Source organism: Carassius carassius, chromosome 5 (genome assembly GCF_963082965.1).
Source record: "Carassius carassius chromosome 5, fCarCar2.1, whole genome shotgun sequence".
NCBI lineage: Eukaryota > Metazoa > Chordata > Actinopteri > Cypriniformes > Cyprinidae > Carassius > Carassius carassius.
In genome coordinates this window covers 11,327,033-11,348,315 of record NC_081759.1, presented here as the reverse complement: position 1 = coordinate 11,348,315, position 21,283 = coordinate 11,327,033, and the positions used below count along the sequence as shown (strand labels likewise).

The window sequence follows — 21,283 nt, the reverse complement described above, 5'->3', positions numbered from 1 at the left end:
TTGAAAAATCATCCCTTGCTGCAATTGCTGTAAATTTTCTCAGCCTCAGGCCATCCAAGATGTAGATGATTTTGTTTCTCCATCTGAACAAATCTGGAGAAATGTAGCATCACAGCACTTGGCCTCAGAATGAAAGTCTGAAACTGCTGAAGAAAACATTTTTCTTCATTTGCATCAACATCAATTTATTTCAAATCTGTTTCGATGAAGAAACAAACTCATCTACAGGTTTCATTTTTTGGATGAACTATTTCTGAAGTCGAGGCCTGAAGTAAAAAAACTTTTTTCATCACACGGCATAATGTAACTGTGCTGATTGCATCTGAAAGATACTTTGATTGCTGATGCTGAGCAAAATTCTGCATTTGAACCCCTTGATAAGCATCTGAATGTGCTGAATTTGTTCCAGTCTGTTTCACTGTTTCCATCAAAGATAAGCTGACAAAAGCATCGCTTGTGAACAATAAACCCAGCCTAGTGCATCTCATGTGCAAAACTATATTACAGAACAGTATTTCCCTCCATTAACTGATTATTTTGGCACAGATAAATGATGAATGTTATTTCAATAAAAACAGTGTCAAACAATCCATTTGACTGTTAAGTTTTTCATACCTGCCAGCTTCACTCATCTTAAAAGAAAGCAGAGTTTATATAACATTGCTGAAGGTGTTTTACTGGGCCTCGACACCTGTTTGCATCTTAATAAAACAGTCAGCTCAACACACAGTCTGAATCCTAAGTGTCCTTCGGTGGATTTACACCGCACAAATAGCAGAAAGACTCCACACTAAAAAGTCTGAATGCTTGTACATCAAGTAAAAATATTGCAAGACTAATGGCCATGAAGATGGTTAATAAAAAAAGGGAAAAACGGACGGATACCAGTGCCATCTCTCACACTCATTACAGTTCAAGAGGGTCACTCGATTATAGCGTGGATGTGCGATTGTGAAAGCCCTTAAGAATGTGAGGGATTGATTGCGGTCTTGTGAACCTCAGCCCTTATGGTCAACAGATAGCAGAGTTGAATATGCAGTGGATGGCGGGATCCCTCAGCTCAGTAGAAGAGACAAGACTCTGCACACTATTAATGAAGAACAACATTTCAAGTACACTGATAAAAGCAAATGCCACGTCTGGTTTTCAAAACCAGAGATTCACATATCCAAACCTTTTTAAATCAATCAGCTAAGTTAGTGATAGTATATAAAGTGATCTCTACATACTTCACAAGGGTAAAAATATTGAGACAAAAAAAGGTGAATCTCACAGAAACAGTCAAGAAATTTCTGTCTATAGTTTTTTTATTTCATATTTCACATGAATAAATGTGAACTTTTTCCCCACATTATTAAAGTACAATTGTTAAGTACAGTATATATTGCTGCATTTGTGCTGATTTGAATTAAAAATAAAGAAATCTGAATGAATGAATTTTTCCCACATTGCAATGACAGCAAATATGGCAGGCAGGACTTGTGGTTAAATAATTTTTAATATTTATATTTTTGATTTTGAGGAGAAATACAACTGACATGTCTTTATGAGATTCACCCAAAAATTTGGAGAGGATTTATTTCTAACTGGTGATTCAGTATCTTTGTGTGGTCTGACTTCATAGGTCAACTGTTAAAATATGTAAAACATTCAAAATACTATAGTCATGCAAACATCAAGATAATTTCTGAAAGTAGTGATATGTAAATAGCCTGTACATGATTCACATAAAGCTTTGCTCAGTGGATCATTAAAATACATTAAAATAAAAGTCCACTCTAATTCTCACATATGGCTTTGCTCTCTTGTGGCTTTCTTGTCCACTATTCCCTAAAATTTCAGCTTTCCCTGATCTCAGTTTCACTGTGTTTCAATCGTCACTTGCAGTTAAAAGATCTCTCTAAAGGTGGGTATATACCCACCACATGATATAACATTTTTACATCCATTCAAATGTCTACAGTCTCAAATGATGAAAAAAAAAATATATATATATATATATATATATATATATATATATATATATATATATATATATATATATATAAAAATGTAGATCATTTCCTTGGCATTGTGTTTACTGAGAGCCACGTTGACATATATATATATAAAAAAAACCTTCCTCTTTCCTCCAAATGACTTGAAAATCCAAGTTGATCTGGTCAGCACAGTGCTTTACTCCAGCAGAGACTTCAATTAATTTTGAATTTTTTGCCACATCAAGGTTACATTATTTTGTGTAGTCTTTTTTTATAGGTCTTTTTCGCCCTGTAATGCTTTTGCAATACATTCTCTCACCACATCAAAACAGCTTTCAGTCAAACAGATGCTGTCACAGTTTGGGGCCCTCATGGGGATTCAAAGATTGGCAATTCTGTGTCTTGGAATGGGAAGCGGATGAAGAAGAGGAGGAAGATGAGGAGGACGATGAGCTGCGTCTCGTCTCCACACCAGTACTGGTCATTTTCATCTTCCGACGTTTTGCTAGAGGTGCATTGTCAACGCTTTTAAGGAAAAAGCCCTCACGTTTCCCCCGGTTAAATGCCTGTGGTTATAAAGAGATATCATGATGCAAAGCATTAGTATAAAGCATAGAGTTTTTGAACATAATAAAAAAATGTATACAATTTTCACAGCAAATTTTTTTTTAATGTTTTTAATGAGTGGCCAATCAGGATAGTTATTCCAGTTGAGTTGCTCATCATTTCGGGCTCAATCAAAAAAATTGATATGAACTACAGCCACAATTGAATCAAATATTAATAATATTCACTAGAATATTATCACATCAGATCAGGTAATTTTTCAGCCAAAAAATAAAAATAAAATTGCATTTATTTTCAAAACCCAAATTAAAATATTTTTTTATGAAACCTGAGAGATTTCTGACCCTCCATTAAAAGTCTATTCACCCAAAACTTTTGTTTCAGAAAGTTCATAAATATTTCATAAAAGAAATCAATGATTACTAAATTTACTTTAAGCTTTTGTTCACATATCAAGAAAGCACATATGAGCTTCCATTTACAATATTTGATGTGCTCCAAATGAATAAAAATATTATGGGTTTGGAATGACATTATAGTGAGTAATTGAGAATTATAATTGTTGTGTAAACTATCCAATTAAGTATACGGTCTTACATATACACACATATATATATACATATATATACACAAATACACACACACACACACAAACACATCGAGGTGCCACTCCTGTCAGCTAAGAACAGGAAACGGAGGCTACAATTCGCACAGGCTCACCAAAATTGGACAATAGAAGATTGGAAAAATGTTGCCTAGTCTGATGAGTCTCAATATCTTCTGCGACATTCAGATGGTAGGATCAGAATTTGCCGTAAAGAACATGAAAGCATGGATCTATCCTGCCTTGAGGTTCAGGCTGGTGGTGGTGGTGTAATGGTGTGGGGGATATTTGCTTGACATACTTTGGGCCACTTAGTACCAATTGAGCATCGTTTAAACACCACAGCCTATTATTATTTCGAGCTCACATCTTCGCGCAGCTGCATTGTGGCACGAACACTCATATAAACAGCTGTGAAGATCGCGCGCACAGAGGAACGCAAAAACTAGTTGTCAGCGCTGTTCTGTGATTTATTACTAAAGTAGCTTAGAATCTCAAAACTTATTATAGCATATTTTTCTACTTTTGAAGGAACTAGGCTATTTACAACCCACAGCTTCACAATAATATAGAGACAGTAATACTAATTCACACACTCAATCACTCGTACTGGTACTTTGCTAATTTATCTTTATCTGATCTTTATTTATCTCCTACACAGAGCAATAATCTGTAAGAAATGTTACTAACATAGATAAAATAACTGCTGATAGTGAGCTATGATGTCAGATCGCGCTTTCAATATGAAAAAATATCCCACCTTTACTAGTCGATCTCAACCGTCTGAGGCCAGTCTAAAAAGATGCTCAGGACAGTTGACAGGCCACTGCTGCGTGTCGTCATGAAAGCGTATCATTTTCATGTGTTATTAAGCCTTGCCACTTGCCAATTTAACCATTCAAAAAACTTTAAAGCATTCAAACATAAGACGTGGAAAAGCTGAACTGAGCAGCTGGTTACTCACGCTGTGCTCGGTGCGCACGCGGAGAGAGAGAGACGCGTCTCACGGTAACACTGAACTGAGCTCTCCTTTGCGGAATTGCTAATTCAACCTTTTCACACCACAGGCTGAACACAATTAATCATTGCTTGGTATTAATTGGCCAACAAAGTATTGACTGTTGTCTGAAGTTTTGTTTGATAGAAAGATATGTAATGAATTACAAAGTTATCTCAAATTATCAAGATGAATTCTTGTCATATTTTATTACCATTTTCTAAACTATAGCAAATAAACTGATAATGTGAGAAATGTTGAAGGTGTCTGAATAAATTTTGGTTTGACTATGTTTAATTTTTACAGTGCTATTTTACATTTAATTATTCGGTTTCTGTACCTGGACACTTACAAGCTTGAAAAAACTTAAACACTGTGTAAATAGCGCAAACAAATAAACAGAACGAACATACAAATTAAACACTTTTAAACAGGGCCCACTGTTACAACCTGTACTGGGGCCCTGCTAACCCCAAACCTTGTCAGTGAACTATGAGGGCAAAAAAACAAAACAGAAACAAAATAATTGTTCATTAATCGTAATCGAGGTAAAATGTTTAATTAATCGAGGTTTTGATTTTAGGCCATAATCGTCCAGCCCTACCACAGCCTACCTGAGTATTGTTGCTGCCTATGTCCATCCCTTTATGACTACAGTGTACCCATCTTCTGATGTCTACTTCCAGCAGGATAATGCACCATGTCACAAAGCTCAAATCATCTCAGACTGGTTTCTTGAACATGACAATCAGTTCACTTTACTCTAATGGCCTCCAGAGTCACCAGACCTCAATCCAATAGAACAGCTTTGTGATGTGGTGGAACGGGAGATTCGCATCATGGATGTGCAGCTGACAAATCTGCAGCACCTGCGTGATGCTATCATGTCGATATGAACTCTGAGGAATGTTTCCAACATCTTGTTGAATCTATGCCATGAAGAATGAAAGCAGTTCTAAAGCAAAAGGGGGTCCATCCCAGTACCCAACACATGGTGAAATTTAACTTTTTTAGGTTGTTATGCCATGCCATGTGAAAGCTGGGTTCAAGCCCCTTCCAAAACTGATTCCTGAACTGAAACATGTTGTCTATAGCTTGAACATAACAAAAGTTATGACTATCTGAAGCTGACTGATAGCTATGATTTTCCGGAATGGAATTTTGAGAAAATTGGGTTTAAATTGAGACGGGGCATTCAATCAATCGTTTAGGGCACTGACAACACCAAGATTGAGCAGATTGAGATGAGAAAGACCATTTAAATGAGCAGCTACTTCGGACTGTTGCTTTCTTGCACACCGCCTTCTCACTTTATTAATAAACAAATGTAAAAAACATTGCGTGCCATAGTTTACACAGGACTGGCAGGAAATATGCATTGATACACATTTATTATATATGTTACGTGGTTTATTTTGATAGGTTAACTGTTTTTGTGGTGTTAAGAGAAAGCACCTCCGCAGCTTTCTTAACATTAGAAAAAGTCTTTCTGCTTGCAGCAATAAATCGTTATTTTTCTACACTAAACAAGTGAAATTTGCCAAGATATTTTAAGAGATGCTTCACAAGATGTTATAGAATAATAATTGAATGAGACACTAATTTTGACAAAAAAAAAAAGACATTCTATTCCTGAAATTTCATTTCCTGAAATTGTACCAGCACGTCATCCGACGGGTTTTTCTACATCGCATCATATATATATACATAATATATATGATATATACTATATTTTGCTTTTAATTAGATGTTTTAACATTGTGACAGAATGTATTGATCTTTTAATGTGAATATCCGTGTGAATCTTTTGTCATCAGTGCATTTTATATTTTATTCCAGATATTACCTAACATGTTGGGGAATGAAAGGATTAACAAACATCAGCAATCATAAAAAAAAACAGTCATTATTTTTGTAATTCCATCTGGTACTACTAGCATGTAATAAATAATTTCTGTAGTTTTATTCCATATGTGCTTGCAAGGATTTTACTTGGATGCATCACACCTGAATATAGGTATAAAATGCAGATACTTGACCTTGTAGGTGGCATTGACATAAGTACGGACAGTCGGGCCGGTGGACTCCAGAACATCAGGGGTGCAAAGAGGGGTGGAGGACATGACGCCACCTCCCTGAAGCCAGGCATTCTCTTTCAGAGCCGAGAGCTTCAGCCGTCGCTCAGGATCTACGGTTAACAAACCTGTGAAGATGAAGAGGGAGATAAAAGCTAATTTGGAGGCTGCCAATATAATCATCCTTCAGCCAATAAAGCAGCATCCTCAGGGACCATCACACTCTTTCCTTCCACCAGGGCTCTGAACCTTGTCCATCTCAATCTAGATGATCAAATGACAGCTATAATAATAAGCACTTGTGCTGAAATTGGACTGAAATGCGTTCGAGTGCCTGTGGGTCCCTGACGGCTGGGTCAGGAATCAATCATCAAAAGCTTTGGAGTGGTATAAAACTATTACAACATATTTCACTGCTATTTCAGGTGGTAAATCAATAGAGACTCCAAGTATTGGGTGAACACAAGTAAATTTCATAGGTCTCCGAGCTCTAAACCCATAAAAGATTCAATTCAGTTAATATGGACGATCACCAACTATTTCACAGAAGATTTCCTAAACTAGCAGATCCTGTTACAAGGGCTTTTCTAACTTGAACCCTCAATTTGGACAGTAATCTTAAATCTGATTTAACCCTCTGGAGTCTAAGGGTATTTTTGGGGCCTGGAGAAGTTTTGTCATGCCCTGACATTTGTGCTTTTTTCAGTTTCTTATACACATCTAAATGGCTAAAGTCTAATCTCACTGTAATCAGCACAAACTTGGCTATAATAATAAAATGTGAGCAGCATGTATGTACATGATTGTGTTTTTGAGAAAAAAAATGTTATGCGTGGTTAGTGAAAAACTAACACTTGAATAAGGCAATAAAACACATAAAGAACATTGGTTCCCGGGACTTTTAAAAACTGGAGCTTGTAGCCTAGACTTTTTCTTTCTAAATTATGTGAAAATATTGTTTATTCACTTACAGAAAACAATATATTGATTTAAATTTTATAAGACACTTTTTGTTGGTAAAAGTCATATGTGAGCAGGTGTCAACTATCATGAATATCACTGTGGTTTACACCTGAGAAGACTAAGGCCTGCATAATGAGCTGCATAATGAGCTTTTCAGTCAGCTGTGTCTCTGAGCGGGAGGAGTTACTAGACAGAATGCAAGACAAAATAAATCTATATAATTTCATGTTTGTAGTTTATTTAGAATATATTGAATTATCCCACAACATAATTTAATATCCATTTGCGAGTGCAGATAAACAGTTTATTAGGAACATTCAAAGCTGACTTTCAAAGCTGAATTTTTTGCATCATTACTCCAGTCATACAATCCTTCAGAAATCCTTTTAACAATCTTATTTTCTACAAAAAAACCTTTATTGTTATTATCATTATTATTGTTATTATTATTATTAATATTAATGTTGAAAAGAGCTGATTTTTTTTTAGGGGGGATAAATTGAAAGAACAGCATTGTTTGTTACATTTGTTACGGTTACATTTATTTGTTACATTTATATTATTTACATCAAGCTTTTGAATTGTATAGTATTATAGTATATTGTTATTGAAACTTCATAATATTTAACTTGATTATACATTTAGTCAGGAATTATAGTTTGGAAAAAGTCTTTGGAAAACGTCTAACTAGTAAAATGTTTACACGTTAAACTAATACTAATAGTGAAAGCTAATACAAGTATATAAATAAATAAAAAGAGACTTACTCATGTTTATGATCTCTGCTGAATAAAGTGCTTCATTCTTTTTTTCTGAGGAAATCCAAATTTCAAATCCTCAACCATATCCCATCTTTTTGGGGTGAATTATGTCTTATTCCTGTCATCGCGAAGCAAATAGTAAAACAAAAAGAACTTGAAGAACAGTCTCGCTGTGTTGTCTTATGTTGTATGGGCGTATTCAAGCCGCGGGCTTCAGTAATACATTAGAATCTGAATAGCGCGTTCAGTGCGGGTGTGTGGTCACATTAGAAGATAATGAAGGGAGACGTGAAAAACGGACATCGCGTTGTTTTCAAATGGATAACTAACACAGAATATCTGTTTTCAGCAGCACTTGTTTAGTTTAAAAGTAGACATGTCAGGCTTTCTATAGATATCTCTGTCATGTCTCTTCGTTTAGTATTCACGGAGTTAGTTCATTTTAATGACGTTGTAAATGAAGATCAGAGCAGACAGCACACCTTGTTTGTTATCTTTATTTTATAAGTGCACAAAGTTCTGTTGTTATTATGTCTGTATACAAAAAAGTAGACCCTTTACAGATTCGATTGATGTATTGCTCTTATCTGTACGATCAAAACTGAAAGTGTAATTTAAGTTCTTTTCGGGGTTATCAGGAGAAAATGACTCATAACGTATACGTATATACGCGTTAATCGACTTCAGAGGGTTAAAGGACACACATTTAGGTTACCAAAAATGGATTTTCTGTATATGTAAGTTTAATATCCAATCATAGGAGAACTTCCAACTGATTTTGAAGTACTGGGACAAGAACTGAGGAAAAAGAATGCATCAAAGAATTAAAAATTTTTTCTGCTTTCTATGTACTCTATGTATTTCAAAGTGAAATTAACATCAAACACATACAACCCCAATTCCAGAAAAGTTAGGATGTTTTGTAAAAATGCAATAAAATCAAGAATTAATTATGTAATTTGTTCATTCTCTTAAACTTTTATTTAATTGACAAAAGTACAAAGAAAACATTTCCAAAACTTTCAACGTAAATGTATTTTGTAAATATCAAAAATTTTGATTTTAATGGCTACAACACATTCCAAAAAAGGTAGGACAGAGGCAAAATAAAAGTGAAAATGTTATAGAATATCCACTTTAAAATGTTTTGTAACTGTTCACAGTAAGCAAGTGAATTGGTAATGGGTCAAGGTATCATGTTTGGGTATAAAAGGAGCATCTTTGTCTTCGTCTTTGTAAGCAAAACTGGATAATGTCTCAACACTTTGTGCCATATTTCATGAGAGAAGAGTCAAACAAATCAAAAATCACACTTCACAATGCAAAATCGCAAAGAATTTAGATCTTTCTTTTCACAATATTACGTGTGGTAGTTGGTGAAAGACTCAGGAAATTCAGAGAAATTTACGTATATGTAGGGCAAGGCAGGAAACCTCAGTTGAATGTGCATGGCCTTTCAGCCCTCAGATGGCATTGGATAAGAAACCGTCATGCTGCTATGTTAAATATAGGGCTGTGCGATTAATCAAAATCATCATAAAATCATGATTTGAACATGCACGATTTCTAAAAAAAAAAAGGAACGTGAGAACAGAACAGACTGGGCATATGCCTACGTAACACCAGGTTCACACTCTCTGTCTGTGGGACGTATTTTTCCGAGCCCATGTAAACGGATCAGAGCGTTCATACAGCACACGGTAGAAGATGTGAACAGAAAAGGTTAGAAATATAAAGGTGCAAAAATAACTTATATCTAGCGCATTAGCACAGAGAGAGTTGTGAGTGCACAGGATGCAGTTTGAGCGAGAGGAGACACGTTTTAAGTGCGCACACTCTCCGGGGTAAGAACAGCATGTATCTGAGCACCAAGTCTGGTTTTGTGACCGAGCAAAGGAAATCTGCGTGCGAGCGGAGAGATTCGCGCTCACGCATTATTTTAATGTGCTTTCGCGTTACAATTCATTCGATTCACATGACGTCACTGTAGCTTTGCGCCGCCATCTTTGCGAACGACGGTCTGAATATGCCTGCAATATGTTGTGCGGTTGGCTGCAACAACAGCCGAAAGAGGAACCCCGAATTGTTATTCTATTATATACCTAAAGAAAAGGATAGAAGAAAGAAGTGGTTAGCTGCCATTCGAAGAGATCACTGGACACCCACATCTCACTCCTTACTATGCAATGAACACTTCGTGTCAGGTAAGTTAAGCCTTCAGCCCATGTGATGCGTTTGTGTTGTATTATTTGCTATTTGTATTTAGGTGATTATAAGCCGAAGCCGGTTTCATATGTTTTGTGTGCAAAGGCAAGCGTGAATTTAAAATAATGAAAACCAGGACATTTTCATCACTTTTTTAAAAACCAGCCAGGACGGCCAGGACAGGGCATTAAAACAGGACATGTCCTGGGAAAACAGGACGTTTGGTCACCCTAGATTAATGACAGCTAGCCGTGTGCCGGCCCGTGGCTACCAGCTGTTAGCCACTTAGCTAGCTAACAACTCGCTACCTAGTCAGAGCAAACTACCACCAAAATCATACATTTGAAATTGTTTTTATAATACCTACATTTCCCATGATTAAATATAAATCCTTGGTGGCCAGGTGCCGCACTTTCACGTTTTTCACCCATCCAGCCACAGCATATTGATACGCATCTGTACTCTTGAAAGCCTTCAAGCGATCCCCACTGTATGGGGAGGGGTTATGTACAAGATATATATATATATCATGGAAGGCCAATTTGGGCAAGTCTGGGGCAGATAATAATGGACAAAAGAAAACTGGGGGTAACAAATAAGGATCGGAGCCTAAAATAGAAATTTTCTCCAGGTATCTCTGTCTCTCTCTCTCATTCAAATGGGCAGTTTGGGTGGCCATACCGGGCGAGTCGGTCGCAAATATGGCGGCGTTCTATTTGTAGTGACGTAGGTGGCATCTTTGAATAATGCGCTCTCGCTGCTGCTTCTGCACCGCATACACATACTGTATACGCACTCCAGACGGAGTATGTGTGAACCTGGTGCAACAAATATATTTAAACACCTGAGGCACCACTACAATGAGCTCTATGACCAATGCATGGCAAAAAAAGAAAAACAAATATCCCTGGACACAGGATTTATTTATTTATTTTACCATATGTCTAGACATTTTGTCACACTTTTACTTTGACCTAGGTCTGTTCTAGAGACATGTTACAACTTTTTGATAAAGGTGTAATTGGTTTTCTTTTGGAAATAGGTTTCAAATTCATACTGAATGCATTTATGACTGCGAAGCATGTCTGTGTGTGTCAAAATAGTGATTAAAATTGAAATCAAAAGAAATTGCGATAGGTCTTTTTTGTCCATATTGCAGTCCTAGTTAAATATAGCCACATGGGCTCAGGAGTACTTCAGAAAACTACTGTCACTTAACACAGTCTGCTGCTGCATCAAGAAATGTAACCTGAAACTCTTGTTACTCTAGGAGAAAGCTATATATCAATTATATGTAGAGTTGTTCCGATACTAGTATCGGAAATATCACCGATACCACAACAAATTCTGACATCGCCGAGTACATGAACCCATATACCGATCCGATACCATTTTCTTAAACAAGACCTAGTTATGACTGCTAGCTTTGCTTAACCGTTGCACGGTTCTTCTTCGCTGCTCAAAATGCATTGCAAACACAGGAAGTTGTGTTGTGTTGCCACAAGCAACCCCGGTTTAGAGCAGCAACGAAGAAATGAAAACGCGCTAGCAGCACTGATCTATATATGACTGGATCGCTCATCGCGTTCTAAACTGCCAACAGACAGTGAAGCTGATTCTATATTATAGATCAGTGGTTATCAGTATGTCTGCTGTTTAGCAGTATTTCAGACTGGACCAACCAGACAGAAAAACGGCGACTAGGGATGCCACAATTACTGGCACTTCACTACCAAGTCGGTGCTGAAAATGTAAAAATTTGATGATACCAGCGTCTCTGATTATCTGATTAATATATATTTTTTTATATTCCTAGTCTTATTTGTTGCAGTCTTTTATACAGTTACACTAAAATACCTTTTTTAGTTTGCGGTGTTAGATTTGTGGCTGCATTTGAAGTTCTTTTTCGCTTAAGAAAATAAATAATATTACTGTCAAATTCATGTCATATAATAAAAATACTGTAATAAATACAGTAGTTCACCATGTATTTGTTCATGTTTTATTAAGGGATAAGTCTGAAGCACACCATAAAATAATTCTAGCAATTTACACAGGGCTAGTAGTATAGCTGTATATACAGATACACACCCAGGTATCAGATCAGTACTCTGTATCGGCCGATACCCTGAGCCCAGGTATCGGAATCGGTATCGGGAAGAGAAAAAGGGTATTGGAACATCTCTAATTATATGCAGTGATGCTGCCGGAATCTCTGGGCCAGAGATCAGATTTCAAGTTCTCAGTTTCAAAGACTAACTAGACCATCCAGACTATCATGGTATGGGGGTGCAGCAGAGCAAACAGAATGGATGACTGGCATATGTGCAAAGGTACCATTGACATGGAGGCATATATTGAAGTTGTACAGAGAAATATACTGCCGTCACGATGATGTCTTTCATGAGAAGTCCATGGTTATTAGATCAAGACAATGCCAGCTTTTATTCTGCATGTGCTACAATAGCGTGGTTTCGTAGAAACAGAGTGAATGTGCTAGATCAGACCAGACCTGTCTCCAATTGAAAATGTATGACCAGTCATGAAAAGGAGAATCAGACAACAACGAACATAGACTGCTGAGCATCTGAAGCCTTGTTTCAAGAGAGACTGGACAACATTTTCTCTTGCAAAACTTTAACAATTAGTATCCTTAATTCCCAAACAATGAAACATAGTAATTAAAAGAAAAGATGATGTGACACAGTGTTAAACGTGCCTCTGTCCCAACTTTTTTGGAGTGCGTTACAGCCATCAAAATCAAAATTTGCTCATATTTACAAAATACATTTACGTAAGTAAAATTTTGGAAATGTTTTTTGCGTATTTTTGTTAATTAAATAAAAGTTAAAGAGATCAAATCACAGATTCTTGATTTTATTGCATTTTTACAAAACATCCCAACTTCTCTGTAATTGGGGTTGTAAAATGCCCAGAAATATGCACAAAAACAAACAACATTATCTGTCCTGGCTAACTTTACATTGCAGCCTATTAATCATTAAAGTAAAATGCAGTCAACCAAAATAAGCAGCGTAAGTTGTTCGCTCAAACGAAGGCTGCTGTTGTACTTGGATACTGGAACATTTGAAGTACAAATCGATGTTCAAAAAGAAATAATAGTTTTGCAACCATTGGCCATGGTCGTTGCTCTACTTCGGGCTATTTATGACTGGTCATTTGGCCAGTTTTGTCACACAGACCTGGCAGCCATGGCTTGTATGGAGCTGATCAGACATTTCCAGTTTTAAAACTGTAGCTTACGTTTTCTAAATGAGTTTAATTTCTATGAAAAAGCAAAAAGACAGTGGGGACAGTGCCATGGTGGGCAATAATATAATTGTGTACAACCAAACACCATTTAACTCAGACTACCACAGCAAGCACAGTATTTACGTAACTCCATTATTCTTGTTATGCACCAAATTTGAGCTATTTTTTTGACCATCCATTCCTGCCTGCAGTAAAGGTAAACCCCCTGCTCCCACAGGATCCCAATCACAGTGCAGACCCTCTACTTCAAAGGCATTGTATATTACAAATATTGTTGGCTCTTTGAAGAATTGCTTTTGTACCTCTTTTGTAAGTCTTTTCATAAAAGCATCTGGTAAATACATAAATGTCAATGTAAAACTCGCTGCTAGATTAAAAATGCATCTTGTTTATGGATTCTCACATGTATGCTAAATGCTGCTAAAAGTGATGTTGTAATTATATAATAACAACAAAAAAAACTTATTTGACTAGTTTTTATAAAGTTCAAATTCAGGAGAAGTCACCTCAAACATAATCATGAAAATTCTTTGCTTAAGTTATTTTTCATTGGTGTCACCTCAGAACACATCCCTAGTAGTAGCAATAATATGTATTATTTGTAGCTAGTGTTATGTTGTAATGCTTAAAGGGGTCCTATTAAGTGTTAATCACTTGCTTAATTTCCAACCAAAGAATACACAGACACACACTCACACAAAAAAATAATAAAATACACGATACAAAACATGCTCTAAGCGGTTGGACAATCACAACTAACAAATCAGAGAACACAACAGGAACTAAACAGTGCATTCACTCTGGGAAGAGAGGTGCTGCAATGATGTAAAAAAGAAATAATGCATTTTTGGAACAATCAAAAATGAAAACCTATTCTAGTACATCTCAAAAAACCAAATAAAGATTTTGTAAAAGGGCATAATAGGACCCCTTTAATTAGCAATTAATTTGAAATAACCAAATAAATTAATTTAACATGTAACGTGTGGAGATGAGAAAAGTTTGAGGTTATTGTAACTTATCTACTATAGTAATACTAATAACTAGGCTATTTCTGATTATGGCATACATACCCAGCCCTACCTTGGAATAAGATTTTTCAACACCCAAGCAAGTTTTGATTTTTTCCAGTAAAAGTACCTCTCACTAAATCTTTGGCCTCTTCAGACACACCCTTCCAGGCTTCTCCATCCAATGAGAAATTGCCCTCCTTGATCTTGTGCATGATGTCAGCTGCATGCGATGATGTCATTCCTTTCTTCTCACTCTGGAATGGAACTTGGCCAGACAGCATGGTGTACTGATGAAAAAGAAGGACACTAATACTATCAGCATTTTATATTACATTTTTGGTTTAACTTTTCTGAACAAACTGTCAAAATTATACACTCCAGAACAAAATCTTAAGAACGGGGGAAACAATACAAATATTCTCATTTTGTGCTGGTGAATCGTAACCAGATTGTAAGTACTGCTTCAATATGCCAAAAGAAGAAACAGGAACAAGAGAAAAAATTGAGAATAGTCCATTTAAAATTTAAAACTGCATTTAACAGACTATTCATCAGTTGATCAAAAGTTTAAGACCATAGCCTTAAAAAGTTCAAATCTGTGCAAAAATATGGCTTTCATGTCATTGTCCTTCAGGCAGTCACATTTTCATGACCTCCTGATGGCTGAAACTCCAATATCCCAGTGAACGAAAAAGCATCCCAGATCATTATGGAGCCTCCTCCACTGTGCCGCATAGAAAACATCTCCAGTGGGATTATCCTTGTCATGCCAGTTATGTTGGAAGCCATCATGACTGTCCAGGTTAATTCTTTTCTCATCTTTCAATGTCTCATGTTTGGTGCTCCCTTGCAAATTCCAAACAGACAAGTTTGTGGCATGGGAGGAGATATGCAGTTTTATATTTTTGTGCAGATTTTAGCTTTTTAAGGCTATGTTCTTAAACATTTATTCAGCTGATGAACAGCCTGTTAAATCCAGTTTTCAATAAATAGCTTATTCACTATTTTTGTGTCTTGTTCCTGTTTCTTCATTTGGCATTTTGAAGCAGTACTTACAACTAGAGATTAGTGTTGTCAAAAGACCCAGTACTTCGGTACCAAGTCGGTACTAAAAAAATGTAAATGTGATGGTACCAGGTTTCTTTAAGTACCGGTAGTACCGAGGTCCCGTTCAAACCCGGTTCAGCGCTATGATTTCCGCGAAGCAGAAAACGCGGACGGAATCTCAAAATCCAGTCATGAAAATGAAACTTACATTTTAATATGGACAGTCATGGAATTTGTCAAAGTTAATATAAATTAATCAAATCAAATCTCCATATGGACCAGTATCTGTAAATGTTAAGCCGCAAAAGTGGTTTGAAATGAATCCGTGTTCTGTGCGTCTCTGTGTTAATTAATAAATGGCAGAGACGTGCGGGTTTGTTTACTACATAGACTGAAGCGCATGACGCTTGCATTAATTTCAGCATCTGAGCTTCAGAGTTCTCTCTCCATCAAGCGATCTGAACTTTTCAGTTCATCTCAATGGATGCACAGCGCACCTGTTTTTGATGCTCTGTAAACTCTTTGTGAAGGCGCACGACTCACCGTCGCTTTACTGATAGCGCTGTTTCTCACACATGCAAAGAGAGAGAGAGAGTAAGAGTCTTACCATGCTGAATCGACACGCTATATGTAAACTATTCTTTGTTGTCTTCTCCTGTCAAAATAATGGAGTTCATTTAGAATTATTCATATTCATTTTCGAACAAGCAGAAGACATACCGGTTTCTCAGGTAGTGGGCGGAGCTAATGCACAAATGGCAATTTCATTGGCTGGCGCTAATCTAGTACCGTCCCTGTTTTGATTTCAGCAAATCAGTTTGACCGAATGCAGACAACGTGATTAATATTCATGAACCCAGCAGCTCATCAATTCATAGTTCATTGTATATACATTAGTATGATAGTAGAATTAGTAGTAGTATTATCTTTTAATAATAATTAATATGATCTATTACTATTTTTTTTACAGAAACCCTCAATGACCAAAAATATCTTAAGCATCACCACCAGTCTTAAGTTCAGTTAAAATGACAAATATGCATTCATTAGGCCTAAAAGTTAATTTTTACGTAAAGGCATTGTGCTAGAAATATTACTATTATTTAGTAAAATGTATGTGATACTGCTACTACTGTTGAAAAAATGTATAAAACTTTATTTTTTAAAGAAATATTATCACAATATTTCTTCCATGTTTTAATTTTAATAGCAAATCCCCTTTATTTACCAAAAATAAAATGTTTAAATTTCATAAATTAAAAGACAAATTAAATTTGGGTGAAACTTGTTTACTGTTTTTCATAATTATATAACTTGTAGAAAAACTTTAAACACAATTGTTAATAAGTATAAACAATGGCATTGGTTTTATTTTCAGTGCTAAAAAGTTTTTTTTTTTAATTAGCATATTTTTGTGTTTTGCTTTGGTACCAAAATTGGTACCGAGAACCGTGGATTTTCACTGGTATCGGTACCGAATACTGAAATTTTGGTACCGTGACAACACTACTAGAGATGCACTGATCCGATACACAGTATCGATATCAGCTCCAAAATGGTCATTTTCTGCTGGATCGGGTATCGGTCAGACAAGACCGATCTAAATCCGATATTGTGCGTATATTATTCTGGGTTATTGTTAAGCCCCATGAAAGTCACAAAAACATTATAAAGCACCATAAAGTTTTCTTGCACTATATTCCAAATGTTCTAAAATGTTACATAGTATAATGTGCAGTACAGGTGAATATTTAAATCAAGTTCACGTAAGCTCTTCTCTCCGCTGCGGCTGTCTGTCATTCTCCATTCAGCATTCAAACTGCGTGCTGCATTTAGTAACTACAGTCAAAAAGATTAAACTCTCTCCAAGAGCGCAGTAACTGAAATGTAAAACTGTTAAAAGAAAAGGATCATTAAACTATCTCACAGAATAACAACACTACGCATTAATATATCTTTCCTTTGTGCTTTGAACTTTTCTATGCGGAGCACAGCGCGCTGTGACTCCATGCTGCTTCAAGCACATCATTCTCGCATGGGATGCGCATAAGTGATTTGTGCCGCTCTGTATTAGAGGCTTTCATGTTATAATAATGCGCAATGAAAGATTATTAATAGCCTTTCTTGTTTTGTCCTATTTATCATAAGTTGCTGTCATGATTTTCCTAGAATAACTTTTGCTGCTGAATTATCCACTAACCTATATTAACTAACCACTAACCTTTTATAATAGTATTTTTGTCATATATTATGATCATAAATATATTTTTTTATTTTTCTTTAAAATTAAGTTGTCTAGTAGATTGTGTTTAACACACAAAACAGTGATTATCAGGGATTACCAACATACTGAGGTATAGAAATTCTACATCGATTATAAAAAATGGTATCGGCTGATTACTCAGAATTTTTAGTATTGGATCGGATCAGAACAAAATGGTATCGGTGCATCCTTACTTGCAAATTGGTTACGATCCACTAGCATGAAATGCAAATACTTGTAATGTATCCCCTGGTCCTATAATTTTGTTCTGGAGTGTAAAATGAAACTAGATTTAAAAAAATGGTCCAGACAAATCTTGTTGGTTTGAAAAAGCCTGGTATTTTGAAAGATTAAAATATTATATTTGAAGGTTTTGGGTTTCAAGTGGTTTCAAGGTCATGCAATCTATCAGATTGGATAGATGCATGGATGGACAGACAAACAGAAAGTAAGCCAGATCAATTAAAAAAAAAGTGTTTTATAGATCATATGCTACACTAACCCAATGATTTAAGTAGTCAATTAGTTTAAAGGGGTCAAATGATACAATTTCAAGTTTTCCTTGCTCTTTGGAGTGTTACAAGCTGTAGATGTACAAAGTTGTAAAGACTAAAGTCTCAAACCCAAAGATATATTCTTTATAAAAGTTAAGACTCATCCATGCATTCCTAAAACCCCTCGTTTAAACACGCCCCTATATATCTATGTCAGTGATGGATGGCTTGCATAACACAACCCAAATGTTTACACAAAGAAAGAAGGCATAACTTTTATTCTCGTTGTAGTTTTGTTGACGCCACCATGTCATGGATACACTGTGTGTTTCCAAATATGCTAAGGGGCATAACATTTCCATCACACACTTGAGTTATATGGCCAATCACAATGCATTGGCTAGCCGGCCAATTAGAGCACACCTCGCTTTTCAGAACAATGAGCTTTGTAAAAAATTAACACCTTTCAGAAAGGTGTGGCAGACAGGAGCAACAATAATGTACAGTATGTGGAAAATAATGTGTTTTATGAATTTTAAACATGTAAACCCATTGCATTACACCAAATAAACAAAATAATGTTATTTTTAGCATTGTCATATGACCTCTAAGTCTACTTTTGGAATTTATCGAAACTTTTGTTACTTTTCTATTTATTCAAGTTAAGGTATTGATTTTTTAACACTGACCTCTCCCCTGAATAAAACAATACATATGGCAGTCCAGTCTAAAACAGTACTTCATCCATAAACATAAATATCCTCAAGCACACTTATATACACTCAAACCTACCAGGATCACCCCAAGGCTCCAGAGGTCGCAGGCCTGGTCATATCCCGAGCTGTGGAAGAGCTCCGGTGCAGCATACTGCAGGGTAAAGCAGGGGGTCTGCAGAGGTGCACTGCCGCTCCCCGCTGGAAACAACCGCGCAAATCCAAAATCAATCACCTTCAACACAGAGTCATCTGACTCATCAGCAAACAGCACATTCTGCCAGAGGAGGTAAAAAAGAAAAAAGAAAAAGGGAGACTATGTGACATACAGCTATGCATTGATAACCACAAGAGGTTCTGGGTTACAATGATTTGACATTACTGATCCAATTATGATGCACCACGATGTATTAAAACGTGCAGTGCATATCATATTGGAGGCAGTTGGTCTAAGCGATGGCTGAAAGATCTTATTTAGGAATGAATCCCACTGATAAAGATGAATGTCGACAGCCTCTCGTCTACAGTTCTTTTACCTGCATGTGGAAGGCACATTAAAATTCCACTGCACAGAGACAAATCAGCACATGGACAGCTGAGCATAGAGTGAACGCTGAATGTATAATATCAGAGTGAAATCAAGCAAACTAAGAGTGATGATTACACAGCTGACGGGAGATTTGAATTACAGAATGAGATACTGAATAGAACACGGCCAGTTAGCGGTGCAAAAGATGTGAGCATAATGCTTTTCTGAACACATGACAGCATCTTTTTATACATTTAGAGAGAGAAAAGCATTAAGGCTGCTCATTTTGTCATTGCATTTTAGTTGATCTTTTGAAGCATTCAAATATCAGGATGTCCGTCCTTATGTTGTTCAAACATCAACAAATCTACATATTAGTGTTGTCAAAAAAAAAAATAAATAAATAAAAAATATTATATATATATACACACATTTTCAGATAGGGGTGCATGATAAATATTGTGAGATAATTAATGCGCAGCTCATCAGTAAAAAGCCAGTTATCTAATCAGCGGTAAATTCCATCAGGTGTGTGATTTAACATAGAGCAGCTGTTACTACACAGAGCCGTTGTTAACGGACTAGTTGCGCAAATCAACGCTGATAATGAACATGGATTTGCGCAGCTAGTCAGTTAACAATGGCTCCGTGAAGTAACAGCTGCTCTACAGTAGGTAGACATCGAAAACGCCTCTTTTACCGCCGCACGTACCACCGCCGCAGCGTTTGTTAAGTGCATTTGCAGCTTTTGACCGCTGAGTGGCGCTTTAACCACAAGTTATCAAACAAGCGCATCAAAGTACATTTTCGCAAATAGACGTCAGTTTTGCCTCGCTGATGTGTTACATTTGACGGCTTCAGTCACGGAAAATGAAAGAAAAACACTATAGTTAAAATATTAAATATATTTAATATGTAATATTCACAGATGAAAGTTTGGTACTTATGAAGTTATGTGAATTTCTTAGAACGAATTCAAGCAGGATAAATGTCAAGCCTGTGCCTGAGCCTGTGCTTATATTTTCTCTAAGCTACATGTTATTAAACCATATTTTAGATTGGATACATTTAAAAGGTGTGCAGTATTATTTATATTATATGAATTATGTGTTATATTATTCAAAAGAAATTGTGGTTTAATTTGCATCGGAGCATAAAAAATGGTAGCCTATTTTAGGGGGGTAGGCTACATGCATGCAATGTCAATATTTTCATCTATTATGCCTATATTTTAATTAACGTTTTAAAATTCCTTTAATAAAACAACATGCATTTTTGTTATTCGTTACCTGTCCTTTAGTTTGACAGATAACTTCTTGGGAAAAAGACATTTGTCTGTAAACTGATTAAGAAATTGTTGCATGTTTAAACGTGAAACACTGTATAATTTCGTTCACATTATTTATGCCTAATTAGTCTAAAACAAGAAATGAATAAATTAAACCTGCAAATCTTTGAAACTCTAAAGAATGGAAGGATTAATAAACCGTCCTCACGATTAAACTAAAGTTCTCTCATTATAAACAACAAAATGCACACAATGTAAAAAAGAGCTTCATTAACTGACAACATAAGTGATTTTAAAGGAAGCCTTCTTTACTTGCTTTTAGTGCTGGGCGATAGCATATGGCCTAAAAAAAAAATCTGATTTATAATTTAAAACGATTTTAAAATCAATATTCAAATGAAAAAGAAATTTTTCAAAGCTTATTTGTAAATAGAGCAGTCACTGTCTGTATCTACACCGGATGCGAGAGTTGTCATCTGTGCCCCGCTGCGCTAAAAGTGTGTCTAAACTTG

At 36.0% G+C, this 21,283-nt stretch overlaps 1 protein-coding gene across 2 annotated transcripts in view; it reads right to left on the bottom strand.

The window, feature by feature from the left end:
* Positions 1-2,157: 2,157 nt before the first annotated feature.
* The window catches only part of LOC132140790 (ribosomal protein S6 kinase alpha-4-like), a 57,777-nt gene continuing 38,651 nt past the window's right edge, over positions 2,158-21,283 (bottom strand). For both annotated transcript variants that reach the window (XM_059549772.1, XM_059549773.1), the window contains exons 16-19: positions 19,034-19,231; positions 14,565-14,724; positions 6,187-6,350; positions 2,158-2,545 (exon numbers count right to left, since the gene is read on the bottom strand). In XM_059549772.1, coding sequence (XP_059405755.1) covers positions 2,333-2,545; positions 6,187-6,350; positions 14,565-14,724; positions 19,034-19,231 — 735 coding nt within the window. In that variant the 3' untranslated portion in view covers positions 2,158-2,332. The remainder of the gene's footprint in view (positions 2,546-6,186; positions 6,351-14,564; positions 14,725-19,033; positions 19,232-21,283) is intronic.